This window comes from Nerophis ophidion, linkage group LG11 (assembly GCF_033978795.1).
Source record: "Nerophis ophidion isolate RoL-2023_Sa linkage group LG11, RoL_Noph_v1.0, whole genome shotgun sequence".
Lineage (NCBI taxonomy): Eukaryota > Metazoa > Chordata > Actinopteri > Syngnathiformes > Syngnathidae > Nerophis > Nerophis ophidion.
This window is the reverse complement of record NC_084621.1, coordinates 6,550,617-6,571,582: the sequence shown is the minus strand read 5'-3', so window position 1 is coordinate 6,571,582 and position 20,966 is coordinate 6,550,617. Positions and strand designations below refer to the sequence as shown.

The 20,966-nt window shown below is 41.2% G+C and overlaps 1 protein-coding gene across 2 annotated transcripts in view; it reads right to left on the bottom strand.

The window, feature by feature from the left end:
• The window catches only part of mtf1 (metal-regulatory transcription factor 1), a 28,091-nt gene continuing 7,125 nt past the window's right edge, over positions 1-20,966 (bottom strand). Inside the window, exons 3-12 of one of the 2 annotated variants that reach the window (XM_061914990.1) lie at positions 16,669-16,907; positions 13,107-13,238; positions 12,912-12,985; positions 11,796-11,929; positions 11,559-11,639; positions 8,247-8,349; positions 7,591-8,174; positions 7,456-7,525; positions 2,001-2,287; positions 1-1,919 (exon numbers count right to left, since the gene is read on the bottom strand). In XM_061914990.1, coding sequence (XP_061770974.1) covers positions 1,839-1,919; positions 2,001-2,287; positions 7,456-7,525; positions 7,591-8,174; positions 8,247-8,349; positions 11,559-11,639; positions 11,796-11,929; positions 12,912-12,985; positions 13,107-13,238; positions 16,669-16,907 — 1,785 coding nt within the window. In that variant the 3' untranslated portion in view covers positions 1-1,838. Of the gene's footprint in view, positions 2,288-7,455; positions 7,526-7,590; positions 8,175-8,246; positions 8,350-11,558; positions 11,640-11,795; positions 11,930-12,911; positions 12,986-13,106; positions 13,239-16,668; positions 16,908-20,966 lie in introns of both variants that reach the window. The other variant, XM_061914988.1, reaches the window with a different exon arrangement.

The window sequence follows — 20,966 nt, the reverse complement described above, 5'->3', positions numbered from 1 at the left end:
TGAGACAGTAAGATTTGTTCTTGTTTTATTGTTATATTGCTCCTTATTTGAGAAAGTTATAGAACTTTATACAAAACGAGCATATATGCAAACATTTAACATTCTTTTTATTTTTATAAATACACCTTTTTTTCAATATTTCCTCACTTTCTCATCTCTTTGGAATCATGCCAAGGTTTATTGGCAAGTCCGCTTCCAAACAGAGTTGAAGTTGAGACCTTTCGCTCTAGAGGTCAACTTCTGAGCCAGATGAAAACATGGTTGTATTTTATTACCAACATAATTCTTAAAACAGAATCGTGTGTCCTTCGGAAATCAGACCGCGTTCAATCTCAGCTGATGTAAGTGACGATGTGTGTGTGTGTGAGACATGAGTGGTTGTGTCTTCTGTATATGAAAATGATAAAAGAAACATTTTGTGCATATAAAAATATCCTAGCACGTCACAATAGTTACCGACAGGAGTCCGTGTGCATACTCTGAATGCCTTACCTAGAAATTGCATAGTTTATTTATAGTACGCATGGATGGTGACAGTAATGCTCTTCTAGTGCCTTTTAACATTTGTGAATTGGACCCTTGTAATACTGCATATCTGGAATGGTTAAATCAGGTTTCCCCAAACTGTCAAAATTAGAATGCTGTAAGCAGTTTGTCCTAATAAATACATGTATTTGATTATTTCTGTACAATATATTGGAGAACCCTGCAACATTGACTTGGAACGCAGCTAAACTGGCCCTTGGATCGCTTCATGTTGAAGGTGATGGACAACAAAACAGGACATGTTTAAATGTTCAGTTGTCTCTTAAATAAATCTGGACAACAAAACAGGACGAATGTTTAAATGTTCCGTTGTCTCTTCAGTAAATCTGCAGTAAATGGGTGCCCGAATCGAAAGCAGACTGAATATTTCCGCTTAAAGGCCCAAAACAATTCAGATAAATGGGACAATGTCAGATCTGTGAAGGAAAATTGTAAAATCTCACTAACTGACCCAAGATGCATTGTTAGCTCAGTAATTACTTTCACCGTCTATACAAAAATACAAATTCTAGAATAACTGCACTATATACACACAAACACAAATCTGTTTTCCTTAGACACATTTACAGCAGTTGTGTAGAAAACTGGCGATGCTGCACGTTAAGGTTACTCTCTTTACAAGGTTAGTGTGCAACACGACGGAAGAGTGCAGCAAAACGCAGGGCGACTGCGAGAAGTGGGGGGGGGGGGGGGTGAAGGGAGCCGGGATCAGTTCTGACCCGATGCGTCCCTGAGAGGGTCACCACCCGAAAAACCACCTCGACAATAGCTAGCTGTGGCATCATTTTCTTTGTTACAAATAAAAAGGTCAATGAAAATAATTCAGTAACAAAGACAAAATTAACTCGTATATAATCTGAATAAATTAAAAATCTGAGCAGTAGGACAATTAAATGTCTTGAATAAATTAAAAAGTACAATTGTAAATTATAGGGAAATGGTGTGTACATATTTTTGATGACAAGGCGGCTCTAATGCAATCTTTTGGACAACTTTTACCCGTGTGAATGGAGAGCTCTCAGTGCATTCCAACCAACTTTGACCAAGCTCGGGCGGACAGACCACGCCCACACACCTGCCCACAGCCGTGTGTTCGATCCCTCGGGATTTCAGTGTCAGGACAGTACGACGAGACGGGATAGCATCTTATATACAAACTGGATTATATTCGTGACCGACAAAAAGCTTCTCCCTGCGTTCAACTTTCGGCTAGCAAACTACTGCGAAGAGACTGAAAGCTTGTCGTGCGTGTAAATTGGCACAATGCCACGTAGACGGCCCGGGCACACAAACTAAGCGTTGCCCTCGGTGGTCATGTTGAAGTCGTCCGTGACGAGCAGCAGGGCCTCGATGTTGGCCGCTGTCTCCGGGCTCTGCAGAGAGAGGAAGTCTGACACGTCCATGTTGGCCAGCCCGTGCGACGACGGGGGTTTGGTGGAGGCGGAGCTGCTCACCATCGTGGAGAAAGTCGGAGCTGAGGCAGAAGAGGAGGCCTCCTGCCCGCCCACGGAGGAAGACTCTGGGAGGCAGGAAGAGGAGGATGTGGCGTCGGCAGGGGGGTGTTGCGGAGGCTCTTGGGGCTGCGGAGGAGGAAGGGCGCCCTCTGGTGGCTGCTGCTGTGCCGCGGTGGAGGCGCTCTTGTCTTTGGCCGTGTCCCTGCAGGCACACTGACACTGGCACGACTCCTCCTGCTTGATGATGATGACCGGCAGGCTCAGCCCGATCTGCTGCACCGAGCTGCCTAAAAACATAAAAGTTGTCAAGATATTTCCATGGAATTTGATTGAAACTTTTATTAGTGGGGGGGTACAAGGATGACAGGGGATGCAAAACAATAAAAGTGCAGTACTTTTTCATTACATGCTCACTACTGCCTACTTTCTCTTGTTATATTCTTATTTTACTCATTTTTATCCCCATTGTTGCTCTTTATTTGTATTCTTATTGTAATATTTTTCTATTTTGTTTCCATGTATACCCCGTTATTTACTTTTTAAATTGATCTCAACTCTGTACACTGCTGCTGTAAATTTAATTTTCCTGAAGGAATCAAAGTACTATCTAGTAGATTGCACACAGTATAGTACAATTGACCACTAAATGCTAACACCCCAATACGTTTTTCAACTTGTTTAAGTCGGGGTCCACGTTAATCAATTCATTGTAAAGGGGATAAGCCAAAAAAACGTGAGTAACCATATAAAAAGATTGGTGCAAATCTGGGAAAAGGTGCTAGAATAGTTTATCCATCATAGTGGGGACATTGAACTTCATGGCTTGGGTCTTATGTTCCTTGATTCGTGTTAGTGCTTTTTACAGGACAGGACTGGACGTATGGAAAAAAAAGTATATATCAATCCATCTTCTTCCACTTATCTGAGGTCAGGTCGCGGGGGCAGCAGCCTAAGCAGAGAAGCCCAGACTTCCCTCTCCCCAGCCAGCCGGGAGATATAGTCTTCTTCGTGGCCTCTAACCGGTTGCACGTGCCGTAACACCTCCTGAGGGAGGCATTCGGGTGGCATCCTGACCTGATGCCTGAATCACCTCATCTGGCTCCTCTCCATGTGGAGGAGCAGCAGCTTTACTTTGAGTTCTTCCCGGATGACAGAGCTTCTCCCCATATCTCTAAGGGAGAGACCCGCCACCTCATTTGGGCCGCTTGTACCCGTGATCTTGTCCTTTCGGTCATAACCCAAAGCTCATGACCATAGGTGAGGATGGGAACGTAGATGGACCGGTAAACAGAGCTTTGCCTTCCGGCTTAGCTCCTATACAGCGTCCGCACCGATCTAACAATCCACTCTTCCTTCACTCGTGAACAAGACTCCGAGGTACTTGAACTCCTCCACTTGGGGCAGGGTCTCCACCCTTTTCCGGGCGAGAACCATGGACTCGGACTCATGCTGATTCTCATGCCAGTCGCTTCACACTCGGCTGCAAACCGATCCATATATTTTTACTTAAACTCGATATTCGATATATATTTTCCAGTGAAAGTATACACAAAGATATACACATAAAGATAAAACATTTTGAGCGATATTCACTGAAATGGAAGTGAATGACACGTGTAGTGTAAACACTCAGTGACTCTTTTATGAAGCTAGTTAGTCAAGATGGGTATTAACTAGAGATTTCCGATATCAGCCGATAAATGCTTTAAAAATGTAATATCAGAAATTATCGGTATCGTTTCACAAAGTGAAATGTATGACTTTTTAAAACGCCGCTGACGGATATAGGGAGGAGTAACAAACAGTTGCGTCTCCCAGTCATACTTGCCAACCCTCCACATTTTCAGTGCCCCTCCCGAAATTCTCCCAGGGCAACCATTCTCCCAAATTTCCACCCAGACAACAATATTGGGGGCGTGCCTTAAGGTCACTGCCTTAGCGGGCTGGCCCAGTCACATAATATGTACGGCTTTTCACACACACAAGTGAATGCAAGGCAAACATGGTCAACGGCTATACAGGTCACATGGAGGGTGGCTGTGTAAACAACTTTAACACTGTTACAAATACGTGTGAACCCACACCAAACAAGAATGACTAACACATTTCGGGAGGACATCCGCACCATAACACAACACAACAAATACCCAGAACCCCTTGCAGCACTAACTCTTCCGGGGCGCTAAGTAAGTACCTCGACTTAACTGTACGGCTATGATCTGCCTCACTTTGGCATACATTTTTTGGCAGCATTTCTCTTGCGAAATATGCCCGACTTGGCAACTGGAGAACACTTTTCATTTGGGCTTACATGGTAAACAACTCGTATTAATGTTTTATCCAGACACATAATTTGTCCAAATGTGGCCGAGTAGAAGTATTGTGGGTTTCGGGGATGGCGTCTACATCGCTAAAAGAAAAATTTAAAGAAGAGAATCCCTCAGCCATCTTTCACTAGTTTTTTTTCCCCCATTTATTAATCACCCGCTTGTATATTCCCTCTTCTCGTCTACAACACGCTCGTCGTCATTTGGGATGTCTATCTGTGTTGGCCCTGCGATGTGACGACTTGTCCAGGGTGTACACCACCTTCCGCCCGAATGCAGCTGAGATAAGATCCAGCAACCCCCTGCGACCCAGAAAGGGACAAGCAGTAAAAAATGGATGGATGTTGTGATTTCCCTTCCTGGTTCCATGACCCGCCCTATCCTGCCTCTGATTGGGTAGTCCCTGATGTCACTCAATCGTGACTCATCATAGTAAACAACCAAGCAATCATGGATGTTCTTGGAAGGAGGAAGGGGAGGGGTTTAGTAGCCCGTGGATGTTGAGAGGGAAAGGGAAGCGAGGGACAACAAGGAACACAACATGTTTGGTCATGTTAACCTGAAATAAATTGCATCGATATTACGATATTTTCTTCAATCATATTTTGTTTAAAAATATATCGATATGTCTTAGAAAGGCGATATCGCCCAGCCCCAGTAGGCCGGACAACAGAGCTGGCCTCAGTGGTCTAGTGGTTAGAGTGTCCGCCCTGAGATCGGTAGGTCGTGAGTTCAAATCCCGGCCGAGTAAAACCAAAGACTATAAAAATGAGAGCCATTGCCTCCCTGCTTGGCCCTCAGCATTAAGGGTTGGAATTGGGGGTTAAATCACCATAAAATGATTCCCGGGCGCAGCACTGCTGCTGCTCACTGCTCCCCTCACCTCCCAGGGGGTGATCAAGGGTGATGAGTCAAATGCAGAGAATAATTTCGCCACAACTAGTGTAGTGTGTGTGACAATCATTAACCTAACTTTAACATGCCTGCCCCCTGGTTGGAAGTCTCCACTTGTGGGTTTAAATATGTATATGTATGTTTTTTTTCCTGGTCTCAAACTGAGTCCACCCACTTTACAGTACATAGAAAGAGATGTGGGGTATAACCTTAGAGGAACAGCAAAAGAGAAACACGCTTTAGCACTTCGCACAAGGAAACGTTTTTGTGTGTCAAACTTTGGGGTGAAAATATGGGACAGCCTGAGTGATGAGCTCAAACACTCTTCAAACATTCAACATTTGATTAGTTGTAAAAATCTAATATTTTGGTTCTGTACAGTGAGGTCTGGCCCTGTGATGAGGTGGTGACGTGTCCAGTGTGTACCGCGCCTTCCGCACAAATGCAGCTGGGATAGGCTCCAGAATCCCCGCCACTCCAAAACGGACAAGCGGTAGACAATGGATGGATGGACTAACTTCCTGTTTTTATTGGGGACATCAGAGATTTTAAGACGCAAGCTCAATATAATCCGATACTTGTTCTTTGCTGATATCGGACCAACATCAATTTTGTAGAAAATGGATGGATGGCTGGATAGTGAGGTCTAGACAATGTTAGTATAAATGACCGATATGACTTGCTTATGATATGTTCAGGTCATTTTAAGCACATTGTTCTAAGCCAGGGGTCACCAACCTTTTTGAAACCAAGAGCTACTTCTTGGGTACTGATTAATGTGAAGGGCTACCAGTTTGATACACACTTAGATAAATTGACAGAAATAGCCAATTTGCTCAATTTACCTTTTAACTCTGTTATTATTAATAATTAATGATATTTATCTTTGTGGAAACACTGATCATCTAAATGATTTCTCACAATAAATATATATTTTTGATGACATGTTTTAAATAAGTTATAATCCAATCTGCACTTTGTTAACAAATTGGACCAAACTATATTTCTAACAAAGACAAATCATTATTTCTTCTAGATTTTCCAGAACAAGATTTTTAAAAGAAATTCAGAAGACTTTGAAATAAGATTTAAATTTGATTCTGCAGATTTTCTAGATTTGCCAGAATATTTTTTTTGAATTTTAATCATACTAAGTTTGAAGAAATATTTCACAAATATTCTTCGTCGAAAAAACAGAAGCTAAAATGAAGAATTAAATTAAAATGTATTTATTATTCTTTACGATAAAAAAACAAATTTACTTGAACATAGATTTGAATTGTCAGGAAAGAAGAGGAAGGAATTTAAAAGGTAAAAAGGTATATGTGTTTAAAAATCCTAAAATCGTTTTTAAGGTTTTATTTTTTTTCTCTAAAATTGTCTTTCTGAAAGTTATAAGAAGCAAAAAATAAATGAATTTATTTAAACAAGTGAAGACCAAGTCTTTAAAATATTTTCTTGGATTTTCAAATTGTATTTGAGTGTTGTCTCTCTTAGAATTAAAAATGTTGAGCAAAGCGAGACCAGCTTGCTAGTAAATAAATAAAATTCAAAAAATAGAGGCAGCTCACTGGTAAGTGCTGCTATTTGAGCTATTTTTAGAACAGGCCAGCGGGCGACTCATCTGGTCCTTACGGGCGACTTGGTGCCCGTGGGCACCGCATTGGTGACCCCTGGTCTAAGCAAATCGAGCAATGTGGATCCAGATGAATGTGATAAAATGTGGTCCAGAGGAAACTGGATATTAGTTCAACTTAACTATGTAAAAAAAAAAAAGGGGGGGGGGGATTCAAAAAGTTTATATTTCTTCCCATTACCGTTTGATTTTCTTTTTTTGTGAAATAATAATATAGTCATTGAGCACAATACTGTTCTCTGGAGTACATTATGTACTACATGTATGATACGGAACTGACTATAATATGCTCAATAAACAATATAAACTTTCTGTTTTTTTCTTCCTCTCCTTCCTCCCACGTTAACATTTTCTCCATCTTTTTCTCGGGTGCTGCCCGATCTCTCTACACTCTACCTTCAGACGGGTTTGTTCCGAAAATGTCATTTCATTGTGTTTTTTTTCAATACAATGACAATGAAGTTCCATTCCACCCATCAATATGGCGTTTCGGTTATCGTACACTCACTGACATACGGTGCGTGTAACAAACTGCTCCCTTTGCTCAGTGAAAAGTAGATTCAAGCATCGGCATGCACTTTTATGATTATTTTCTTACCAGCATTTCCTCCCACTGGTATGGCTGTAGTGAAGAACACCTTCTCCACTTTTGGACCTCCTTGGTGTGACTGTGACGGAAACAAATATGGAAGAATGTACAACAAAACACCTTTCTGCGCAATTGTGAACCCACTTGTTCAGGGTTTTGCTGGCTGTTAGCGGCACTGCTCAGGATCCACTGGAGGTTCTGGTCGGACATGACTAGGCTGGGCTGCAGCAGGCTGGGAGTTGGAGCTATGGTGATGGTGGCGGGGCTGGAGTTGGAAACAACACCGCTGGCCAAAGGCACGGCTTCAGTTACAGCTGCCAGAGGGTCTGAGGAGGCGCCTGTGACGACAGACACGGCCGGGGTAGTGCTTGGGGGCGGGGCCACCACAGTGGGAGCGGCGATGTGGGAAGGCAGAGCGCTAGGCTGAACGACGGTGTCCTGCTGAAGGAATGTCGGTGGCAGTGTGACATAGTGCTGAGAAGTGACATGGTCGGGAGCCTGGGCAGGTCCCTCGGAGATTTGCACAAAAGTCGGCGGCTGTGTGGAAGTCGTAGTGGCAGTGGGAGGGGCCGAGGCAGGTGCGAGGGCCTGAGATGAAGGAGGAGCCTCCATGACGGCGGCAGTGTGGGAACAGGAGGTCGAGGAGGAGGCAGGATTGAGAGAGAAAGAGATGAGAGATGAAGCTTCAGTGACTGGGGTGGGGGTGTCCAGGCGTTCAGCAAGACTTTCTGGGGGGGGGGAGAAATACAGCACGCGTCAAGATGATGGTTCACAAAATGAACGTGGAGGTTTGTTATCACCGTTAGGCTGGCTCTCATCTTGGCTGACACTGTTTTCCGGGCTCTGGAACATGAGCTCAAAGATTTTCATAGGGGTCACGTTGCTCAGGTGTGAATTCTGTGCCTAAGAGTGAATGGAAAAAAAAATCACAAACTTTTCAGGGTGTACTTACACTCCTGTAGACACCCTTGTACCTCTATGGATCCCCCAAACCCGGTCCACACGGAGAACATGTGTGCTTTGACCCGTTTTCTTGTCCCATCACTTACAGGTGTAACTCCAAAATGTTTAATATGGTTTAAAAGTCAATTAACTTCAGCCATTCAACTTCAAAGTGAAACTAATATGTGCTATATACGGAGCCCCTAAAGCAGGGGTGTCAAAGTCCAATACAGAGTGGGCCAAAATGTAAAACTGAACAAAGCTGCGGGCCAAGGTTAAACAAATGACCCCTTTTTAATAGGGACCCAAACAAGTTTTCCATTTAATATTGAACAAGCAAGGCTTATATAACTTTATAGTCCATCCATCCTTTTTTCTACCGCCTATTCCCTTAGGGATCGCTGGTGCCTATCTCAGCTACAATCGGGCGGAAGGCGGGGCAGACCCTGGACAAGTCCCACAAAAATAATTTTGGGAGTTTCACTTGTAAATATTGCTGCACTTTTTGGTCTTAAAAACGTCTATGACCGTTTACGGTCTTGAAAATCTTTTATGCAAGTTAACAGCTGTCAACAATTAATTGCGGGATAAAAATCACTTTAATATTGCGAATGCTGAGAGGCTATCACACAAATCAGGCTTCTTCTTCTACATTTATTAACTGATTTGTATCAATCAAAATGTTTAGCTCATTTATGCGCCATATCAATATTTTTCCCAAAAAATAAAAACCTTAACGCCTATGTGTCAACGTCAAGGTACACGGGCCGAATTAATGATCTATGGCTCCCGGTATAATATTTGATTGGTATTAGAACCGGCCCGCAGGCCACAGCCGCCTGCTGCTGTTTTGCACGCACTAATTCTCCATCAGTGTTGGCTGTAGGAATTTTCAAAATGGGTCCCCAGGGACTCCATCAAGTCATAAATATGGGGTCTCACAGTAAGTTTTTGGGGTCCCACTTTTGAAACATTCTGAAAACAAATGTAAGCATTATCCTACTATATCTCACGTTCTATATTGCACAGGGAGAGGACCGCCACAATTGGACAATCGTATGATCAGTGTAAGAGCTTAGTCCGCATTGCTGGCAGTAAGTCGGACACGTTTCCAGTGAGGGTTGGACTCCGCCAAGGCTGCCCTTTGTCACCCATTCTGTTCTTAACTTTTATGGACAGAATTTCTAGGCGCAGTCAAGGCGTTGAGGGGATCCGGTTTGGTGGCTGCAGGATTAGGTCTCTGCTTTTTGCAGATGATGTGGTCCTGATGGCTTCATCTGGCCAGGATCTTCAGCTCTCACTGGATCTGCTCGCAGCTGACTGTGAAGCGACCGGCATGAGAGTCCATGGTTCTCGCCCGGAAAAGGGTGGAATGCCATCTCCGGGTTGGGGAGGAGACACTGCCCCAAGTGGAGGAGTTCAAGTACCTAGGAGTCTTGTTCACGGGTGAGGGAAGAGTGGATCGTGAGATCGACAGGCGGATCGGTGCGGCGTCTTCAGTAATGCGGACGCTGTATCGATCTGTTGTGGTGAAGAAGGAGCTGAGCTGGAAGGCAAAGCTCTCAATTTACCGGTCGATCTACGTTCCCATCCTCACCTATGGTCATGAGCTTTGGGTCATGACCGAAAGGATAAGATCACGGGTACAAGCGGCCCAAATGAGTTTCCTCTGCTGGGGGGCGGGTCTCTCCCTTAGAGATAGGGTGAGAAGCTCTGCCATCCGGGAGGAACTCAAAGTAAAGCTGCTGCTCCTCCACATGGAGAGGAGCCAGATGAGGTGGTTTGGGCATCTGGTCAGGTTGCCACCCGAACGCCTCCCTAGGGAGGTGTTTAGGGCACGTCCGACCGGTAGGAGGCCACGGGAAGACCCAGGACACGTTGGGAAGACTATGTCTCCCGGCTGGCCTGGGAACGCCTCGGGATCCCCCGGGATGAGCTGGACAAAGTGGCTGGGGAGAGGGAAGTCTGGGCTTCCCTGCTTAGGCTGCTGCCCCCGTGACCCCACCTCAGATAAACGGAAGAAGATGGATGGATGAATTCTATATTGTGTTTTGGAAAAAGTTGGTCATTTACACATTCATCTTGATATTAAGGAACACATTTTATTTTTGAAGGACATTTACTTGTTTGCCCTTGAAATAAACTGTCAGAGCCATAAGAAAATATTGCTATATTCATTTAATGTACGGCACTTGGCATTTTTCTTTTAAATAAGTTTGTTTTTGTCGGTGAGCCTGTTAAAAAATGTTGTCACTTGAAAATAGTGACCGAGCCATACAAAAATGTTGGATTATTCATTTAATCATTGAATACAATACAGTGCACTGTGTTAGGTCTTGGTTCAATAGGTCAGCAGTTCTCAACCTTTTTTCAGTTTTTTAATTCAAGTACCCCCTAATCAGAGCAAAGCATTTTTGGTTGAAAAAATAGAGATAAAGAAGTAAAATACAGCACTATGTCATCAGTTTCTGAATTATTAAATTGTATAACAGTGCAAAATATTGCTCATTTTTTACTGGTCTTTCTTGAACTATTTGGAAAAAAAGACATAAAAATAACTAAAAACTTGTTGAAAAATAAACAAGTGATTCAATTATAAATAAAGATGTTTACACATAGAAGTAATGATCAAGTTAAAGTGCCCTCTTTGGGGATTGTAATAGAGATCCATCTGGATTCATCAACTTACTTCTAAACATTTCTTCACAGAAAAAGAAATCTTTAACATCAATATTTATGGAACATGTCCACAAAAAATCTAGCTGTCAACACTGAATATTGCATTGTTGCATTTCTTTTCACACTTTATGAACTTACATTCATATTTTGTTGAAGTATTATTCAATAAATATATTTATAAAGGATTTTTGAATTGTTGCTATTTTTAGAATATTTAAAAAAAAATCTCACGTACCCCTTGGCATACCTTCAAGTACCCCCATTTGAGAACCCCTGGAATAGGTTATGTGCAATCACTTGAATATGCTTTAATAAACATTGAACCCTTGGCTTGTAGCAAATTTGTTTTTTTGGCCCTCTGATGTATTTGACTTGGACATCCCTGCCTGAACGAATTAGTCTTTGTAAATACATGCAAGATATTCGTGCATGCGTGTGGGTTTGTTAAACATTGTTATGATTCTGAGTGCATTAAGCTGAACTCAACTTACATTGTGAATATGCTCTCGTAGCTCGGCAGAGTCAGTAGAGATCAGACTTAAGTCACTGAGGCACAGTGAATGATTTGCATCCTGGAACCATATAAAGATGAATAATTTGTCAGTGTGCAAAGCCAAGTCATGCAAACATGATGTAACTGTTAAACTCTGATGCAGTGCATCGTGTATGTGAGAAAGTGACTGGACAGCAACACAAACGTGTCGTGGCAGAAGTGCAGAGTGACTCACTTCAGACAGCGGGTGAGTGAGCGTGACGCTGAAGGACTGTCCCTTGTCGTGACCCCGGATGTGACTCTTCAGACTGTACTGGCTGCTGAATGTCTTCTCGCAGCCATCACTCGGACAGTTGAAGGGCTTCTCGCCTGTAAAAGGATGTCAAACAAAAGCTTAGGATTAGAGATGTCCGATAATGGCTTTTTTGTCGATATTCCGATATTGTACAACTCTTAATTACCGATTCCGATATCAACCGATACGATATATACAGTCATGGAATTAACACATTATGCCAAATTTTGTTGTGATACTACGCTGGATGCATTAAACAATGTAACAAAGTTTTCCAAAATAAATCAACTCAATTTATTGAAAAAAAAAAATGCCAACATGGCACTGTCATATTTATTATTAAAGTCACAAAGTGCATTATTTTTTTTAACATGCCTCAAAACAGCAGCTTGGAATTGTGGACATGCTCTCCCTGAGAGAACATGAGGAGGTTTAGGTGGACAGGGTTGGAGGGGGCTTACGGGGGGTGTATATTGTAGCGTCCCGGAAGAGTTAGTGCTGCAAGGGAGTCTGGGTATTTGTTGTGCTGTGTTTATGTTGTGTTACGGTGCGGATGTTCTCCAGAAATTAGTTTTTCATTCCTGTTTGGTGTGGGTTCACAGTGTGGCGCATATTTATAACAGTGTTAAAGTTGTTTATACGGCCACCCTCAGTGTGACCTGTATGGCTGTTGACCAAGTATGCATTGTATTCACTTGTGTGTGAGAAAAGCCGTGGATATTATGTGATTGGTGGTGGGTTAATTGGCGCTCTGTACTTCTCCCTACGTCCGTGTACCATTCCGTATAGCGGCGTTTTAAAAAGTCATAAATTTTACTTTTTGAAACCGATAATTTCCGATATTACATTTTAAAGCATTCATAGGCCGATAATATCGGCAGTCCGATATTAGGATGGGATAAACACTTGACCGAATTCTATGTCTGTGATGTTTAAACTGCTGTTATGATAAAAAAATATATATATACACATGCAGAGAGGAAGCCACATCAAACTCACAAGACAAATATAATATTTGGCCAGCAAAAGGAAAACCCGATCCAATAAACAACATACCTGTGTGGGTCCGTACATGGGTTTTTAGGTGATGACTTGCAGCAAAAGCTTTGCCGCAGCCATCGTGATCACACCTTGAGGCAAAGAATAAATTGTGTCAGACGTACAAGAAGCGCTGCTGATGTAATATTCATGAGGATTATTATCCTCAATTGGAGGGAGAAGTCCTTTATGTTCTCCGATGGGACTGCTCACCGGAATGGCTTCTCTCCAGTGTGTGTGCGAATGTGCTTCCTCAGGTCGCTGAGAGTAGTAAAGTACTTTGTGCATCCCTCGGATTCACAGTTGAATGTTTTGCCCGTGTGGAGTCTCTGGTGTGCTTTTAGCCTGCACAGAGAAATTGAGTGGGCTTTGATTGCATTAAAAAGCATGAAATACAGACTGTTTAAAGTCAAAACAATGTTATTGAGCACAAAACAACAAAGATCACTCATCTCGCTCACATGTTTGCGACACCTTTGAGAAAGCAAGTGTATAAAGGAGTTGCGGATTTTCATGACACAACGAAGGAAAAAACACACAAAAAGGCTTTACTACACATATTAAAAAACACTGATCTCGACCAACTAGGGCTGGGCGATAGGGCCTTTTAATAATATCTCGATATTTTTAGGCCATGTCACGATACACAATATATATGTCCATTTTTTGCCTTAGCCTTGAATGAACAGTTGATGCATATAATCACAGCAGTATGATGATTCTATGTGTCTACATTCAAACATTCTTCTTCATACTGCATTCATATATGCTACTTTTAAACTTTCATGCAGAGAGGGAAATCACAACTGAGTAAGTTGACCAAAAGTGTATTTAATAAGCAGTTGCACAAACATTCATGTCATTCCAAAACAGAAAGTGTAAGATTGTCAGAGACACTTTAACACAAGCTATTAGTGCACTTTTGTGCATGATGTCACTAAGATGACATATCAAAACAACACTAAATAAAAGTGCACTTTTTGTACAGAACGCCACTACAATAGTTTAAAACAAATAAAGTGCACTTTTGTGCATGATGTCAAAGATAAGTGTCAAATAACAATGAGCTACGTAACAGGAAATCAAATAGTGTATGTCCTTTGCTATGTGGTAGGTTCCTGCAGACGTTATTAAATTCCGTTGTTGACTATTTTTTTCATACACTGTTGATCTGGAAATAATTGCTTCTGCATTTTGTTGGTGTGGCACCGAATGGAGATGTTGACATGCAGAGTTTCAAGCACTCCCTATTCTCTAGCGCGTGACTTTCCAAATGATGCTACATTAGAAGTGGTGCTACTTTTTGTAGCAACGCTTTTGCCGCATTCTTGTTCAACATATTCCAGCTTGAAGCCAAACCACCGCCAGATGATGGAACCCCTGATGTTTTTCTTGGGAATTAATTCCTCCTTCATTTGTTACCAGATCCACACCTTCTCTCTCTCTTATTACCACCCGCACTACTCCGCTAGCATCACAGATAACGTCACCATGTCGCTACCTGTCTGCTCCGAGGGAGCGTGTGACGTTGCACACGTGACTAACGTAAGAAGGTAAACTTGTTTTAAATCTCCATGAGAAGGACAGACAAGAAAGAGTGGGAAACGCCTGTAGTGTAATACCGGCAGCTAAAAAAAACTGCGTGACAACGTATACTCGGATATCACGCTAGTCATTTTCTATATCGCACAGAGACAAACCCACGATATATCAAGTATATCGATATATCGCCCAGCCCTACTAAAAACTATCAGTCACACTGCCGCAGAGGGAAAACGCCCTGTGGGAACGCGAACATTGCACACCACAGAAAATATGAGAAGCTACTAGATATACCATCAGCCGTAAAATATAAACATAAATTTTTGAGGTATTTACATTGTTAAAAATGTACTTGTTAGTTAACTTTAGAGAAACAGCATTTTACAAACGGATATAAAGAATGTCCACTGCAGAGGAAAACGGTTTCTCAGAAATTAAACGTTAAACTTGATTGTTTTACACTTGTTGGACTGTTAACATTGTTTCTTTAATGACACTCAATTCTAATTATTTTTTTAAATAATTGCTTGAAAAGGAGAATGTTTATGCACAATGCTTTGCACTTAAAAACATATGTGATCACCATAGAGGCAAGAATTTGTGATTTAGAAGTACAAAACGCAAAACCGGTGAAGTTGGCGCCTTGTGTACATGGTAAATAAAACAGAATACAATGATTTGCAAATACTTTTCAACTTATATTCAATGGAGTAGACTGCTAAGACAAGATATTTAACATTTGAACTGAGAAACATGTTTTTTTTTTGCAAATAATCATTAACTTAGAACTTCACGGCAGCAACAAATTGCAAAAAAGTTGGCACGGGGGCATTTTTACCACTGTGTTACATGGCCGTAACCTTTTGTAACTGAGGAGACCAATTTTTTAAGCTTTTCAGGTGGAAATCTTTCCCATTCTTGCTTGATGTACAGCTTAAGTTGTTAAACAGTGCGGGGGTCTCCCTTGTGATATTTTAGGCTTCATAATGCGCCACACGTTTTCAAGGGAGACAGGTCTGGACTACAGGCAGGCCACCCTAGTACCCGCACGCACTCTTTTACTACGAAGCCACGCTGTTGTAACACGTGCAGAATGTGGCTTGGCATTGTCTTGCTGAAATAAGCAGGGGCGTCCATGAAAAAGACGTTGCTTGGATGGCAACATACAGTCGTGATCAAAAGTTTACATACACTTGTAAAGGACATCATTTTCATGACTGTCTTGAGTTTCCAATAATTTCTACAACTTTTATATTTTTGTGATAGAGTGATTGGAGCACATACTTGTTGGTCACAAAAAACATTAATGAAGTTTGGCTCTTTTATGAATTTACTATAAGTCTACTGAAAATGTGAGCAAATCTGGTGGGTCAAAAGTATACATACAGCAATGTTAACATTTGCTTACATGTCCCTTGGCAAGTTTCATGGCAATAAGGCACTTTTGGTAGCCTTCCACAAGCTTCTCATTGAATCTTTGATCACTCCTCTTGACAAAATTGGTGCAGTTCAGCTACATGTGTTGGTTTTCTGACATGGACTTGTTTCTTCAGCATTGTCCACACGTTTAAATCAGGACTTTGGGAAGGCCATTCCGAAACCTTCATTCTAGCCTGATTTAGCCATTCCTTTACCACTTTTGATGTGTGTTTGGGGTCATTGTCCTGTTGGAACACCCAACTGCACCCAAGACCCAACCTCCGGCCTGATGATTTTAGCTTGTCCTGAAGAATTTGGAGGTAATCCCCCTTTTTCATTGTCCTATTTACTTTCTGTAAAGCACCAGTTCCATTGGCAGCAAAACAGGCCCAGAGCATAATACTACAACCACCATGCTTGACGTTAGGTCTGGTGTTCCTGGGATTAAACGCCTCACCTTTTCTCCTCCAAACATATTGCTGCAAATTGTGGCCAAACAGCAACATTTTTGTCTCATCTGACATCACATGGACAAAAGGTAAAACCTTCTGGAGGAAGGTTTACTAGTTCAAATGTTAAATATCTAGTCTTTGCAGTGTATTCAATTGAATATAGGTTGAAAATCATTGTATTCTATTTTTATTTACGATTTACACAACGTGCCAACTTCACTGGTTTTGTACAACCCTTGCTAGACCGCAGGCAAATTTAAAAGTGTTAAAAAATACTACAATAGGCGATGTTTAAAAATGTGATAATTAGAAAAGATACACAGCAGCTAAACACCACATGGTGTTGAAATGAAGCAGTTCACCTGTAAAGAGTGTTGAAGGCCTTCTCGCAGCCCTGCACGTCACACTCAAATGGTTTCTCCTTTGTGTGCACGCGGACATGGATCTTGAGGCTGTACGAGGTGAGGAATGCCTTGCCACAGCCTTGCTGATTGCACACAAAAGTGTACTCTCCCCGATGAGTCTTCTGGTGTGTCCGCAGGTTGCCTGCCGTGCTGTACGTCCTCGTGCAGCCTCCAAACATGCACTGGTAGCGTTTTACCTGAAGCACACGTGGATACAAAAAGGGGTGACTGTCACGAGAATAGCGATATTTAAAACAGTCAAAGCAGACTCAATTTGATGATGAGACTGATCCATAAAGTGTGACCTAGGACTGGGTGATAAAACTACCGTATTTTTCGGACTATAAGTCGCGTTTTTTTTTGTAGTTTGGCCAGGGGTGAGACTTGGCCAAACTATAAAAAAAATGCTGGACTGTGGAGAAGACAGTGACTTATAGTCCGAAAAATACGGTATATGAATATATAAATGATAAATGGGCTGTACTTGTATAGCGCTTTTCTACCTTCAAGGTACTCAAAGCGCTTTGACACTACTTCCACATTCACCCATTCACACACACACATTCACACACTGATGGAGGGAGCTGCCATGCAAGGCGCTAACCAGCACCCATCAGGAGCAAGGGTGAAGTGTCTTGCTGAGGACACAACGGACGTGACGAGGTTGGTACTAGGTGGGGATTGAACCAGGGACCCTCGGGTTCCGCATGGCCACTCTTCCACTGTGCCACGCCACGCCATCCCCGGCGGCTATTCAAGGGAATACGGTATATATATATATATATATATATATATATATATATATATATATATATATATATATATATATATATATATATATATATATATACACACATATATATACTTATATATATAAAAGATAAATAGATAGATGACTAAAGCCTTTTAGTTTTTTTAGATCATTTGTCATCTATATATCTATGTATGGATATATATATATATATATATATAAATATATATATATATATCTCTCTATGTGGGAGAGTGGCCGTGCGCAACCCGAGGGTCACTGGTTCAAATCCCACCTAGAACCAACCTCGTCAAGTCCGTTGTGTCCTGAGCAAGACACTTCACCCTTGCTCCTGATGGGTGCTGGTTGGCGCCTTGCATGGCAGCTCCCTCCATCAGTGTGTGAATGTGTGTGTGAATGGGTAAATGTAGAAGTAGTGTCAAAGCGCTTTGAGTACCTTGAAGGTAGAAAAGCGCTATACAAGTACAACCCATTTATCATTTATGTATGCGCATGGCCACTCTTCCACTGCGCCACGCCGTCCCCGGCGGCTATTCAAGGAAATACGGTGTATATATATATATGTATATACAAACACACACATATATATATACATATATATATGACAAATGATCTAAAAAAACTAAAAGGCTTTAGTCATCTATCTATTTATCTTTATATATATAAGTATATATGTATATATATACATGAATATATATATATATATATATATATATATATATATATATATATATATATATATATATATATATATGTAGGTGTGGGAAAAAATCACAAGACTACTTCATCTCTACAGATCTGTTACATGAGGGGTTCCCTCAATCATCAGGAGATTTTAATGGAAGCATTCACATACAATGGTTTATATAGAGCACAGAGTGGGTGGGTACAAGCAGGCGTAGGGTGTGGTGATTGGCTCATGTGTTACCTAGGAGGTGTTTCCGTCTATGGCGGCATGTTGAAATGATTTCACTGCGCTTGTTGAGGGATGATAGCTCTGGATGATATATAATAAACAGTTTCTCTTTTAAGCATAAGTTGCATCTTTTATTACCACTGTTGTAAGGTGTGCTGGATGCAAGAATTTGCCATGTTATTGAATATTCAACATTATTGTCTTTGAGGTTCCAAATGTGTTTGCTGAGTTCGGTAGAATTCTGCAAAGTCTGGTTTCTAAAGGAGGCGTTGTGATTATTCCATCTTGTTTTGAACGCTCCTTCGGTTAATCCTACGTACGTGTCGGATGTGTTAATGTCCTTGCGTATTACCTTTGCTTGGTAAACGACTGATGTCTGTAAGCACCTTCCGTTGAGAGAGCAATCAGGTTTCTTGCGACAGTTACATTCATTATTGGTTTCAGAGTCGTTTAGTCTGGGGGTAGGCAGTCCTTTTGCAATTGCTTTGTTGTGGTTTGAAATGATTTGTTGCATGTTATTCATACAGCTGTAGCTCAATTTAATGTTGTTCTTGTTGAATATTTTTCTTGTTGAATATTGAATATAATATGTATATATATATATACATACACATATATATAAATATGATCTAACAACTAATAAAGGCTTTGGTTAGCAGAGCTACAGTTTCAAAATTACTTTGGAGGTTCTTTGATCTCAGATTCCTGTTTGTTGTGTAAAACAATAAATCAAAGTGTGCATTAACACTGGATGACAGAAATGATTACATAGTGCATAAAAGTCCTGCTATAAAAGATAGCGTACTTTTCCATGACTTGATAGTCAGAGGGACTAATATTCCACTGGCAAATATTGAAACAAAACGTCTTGTAAGAAAAGTTTCCTTTCATTGATGGTAAGGCCTATCATTGCGATGCCAGCAAACATTCATTTCTGTGGGAACAATACGCGACTTTCATTTTCGACCAGTCTTTTTTTTTTTTTTTTTTTGTGTATTGTCCTGCTGGAGGTCCATTTTGTGTTCAGGCTCGCTAGTCATTAGAAAAAATACCTCCCGGAAGGACGGGCTCATGTGACAAACACAAAGACAATCCAACAATGCACATGTGGCTAACAAGGGCAGCACTCGTCAAGCGACAACAAACGTGTGTCGTGCGTGTGTGCAGGCGTCACGTTCATGTTGTTTGTCAACGCACAAACACAACAGGCATTATACCAGTGTGTACTCGGAGAGTCGGGCTCTTGATTGTGCAAGTGGTCATAATGTCCAGGCCGTTCAGTGTGTGACCCAAAACAGGAAGTACACCATCTTCCCTTTCTTTATGACTCATGGCACCGTTTTGACAATTGATTTATTTTCCGTTGCAGTTGGCTACCAAAGGCAATTCAAACATGATACACTCAAATAGTGGCTAGATAGGCAAAAAGGCCCAGGTTAATTTTAGGAGTAAGGTCATACTATTTATCCCCAATTATTTTTGCGTCAATGATAAAACGTTTAGCACCTTCTTCTTCCAAATGCTCTGTGTGGCGTACAGTAACAGGTAGCATCCCAAAACGCAACACGGAACGACACAGGAAGTCCTTCATACCGACAGCCATCAGACTGTATAATGGATAAGTTCCTTTTGACTGTACATGTACTGTAAATGTATATATAATATTCACATATGAATAATACTGTATGATGGACTGTATTTGTTTTTCACATGTGAATAATGCTGTATGATAGACTGTATATATAATATTCACCTGTGAATAATGCTGTATGATAGACTGTATATATAATATTCACCTGTGAATAATGCTGTATGATAGACTGTATATATAATGTTCACATGTGAATAATGCTGTATAATAGACTGTATTTATGTTATTCACATGTGAATAATGCTGTATAATAGACTGTATGTATAATATTCACCTGTGAATAATGCTGTATAATAGACTGTATTTATGTTATTCACATGTGAATAATGCTGTATGATATACTGTATTTATATTATTTACATTTAAATAATGATATACAATAGACTGTATTTTTATTATTCACATGTGAAAAATGCTGTATAATAGACTGTATTTGTATTATTCACATGTAAAAAATACCTATTGTCTATTGTGAGCGAACTGTGCTGCTGAATTTCCCCCAGGGATCAATAAAGTACTTTGGCTTCTATTATATTCTATGTGTGCTGTATAAAGACAGTATGCATTGTAATAACAACATCTATTTCTACAGTGGCTGCTAACGACTACTAGTTTTATAGACTACAGATCTAGTTTTATAGACTACAGATCGACCGATATGGTTATTTTTAGGGCGGATGCCGATACCGACCATTAGTACCGCATTTTTCCCACCATAGTGCGCAGCAGATTATAAGGCACGCTGCTGAAGAGCAGGTGTAATTTCATACCGGCGTACCGAAGTATAAGTCGCATTACAGAGGTCATATTAGGGCTGGGTGATATATGGAATATACTTGATATATCACGGGTTCGTCTCTGTGCGATATAGAAAATGACTAAATCCTGATATTCGAGTATACGTCCTCACGTAGTTG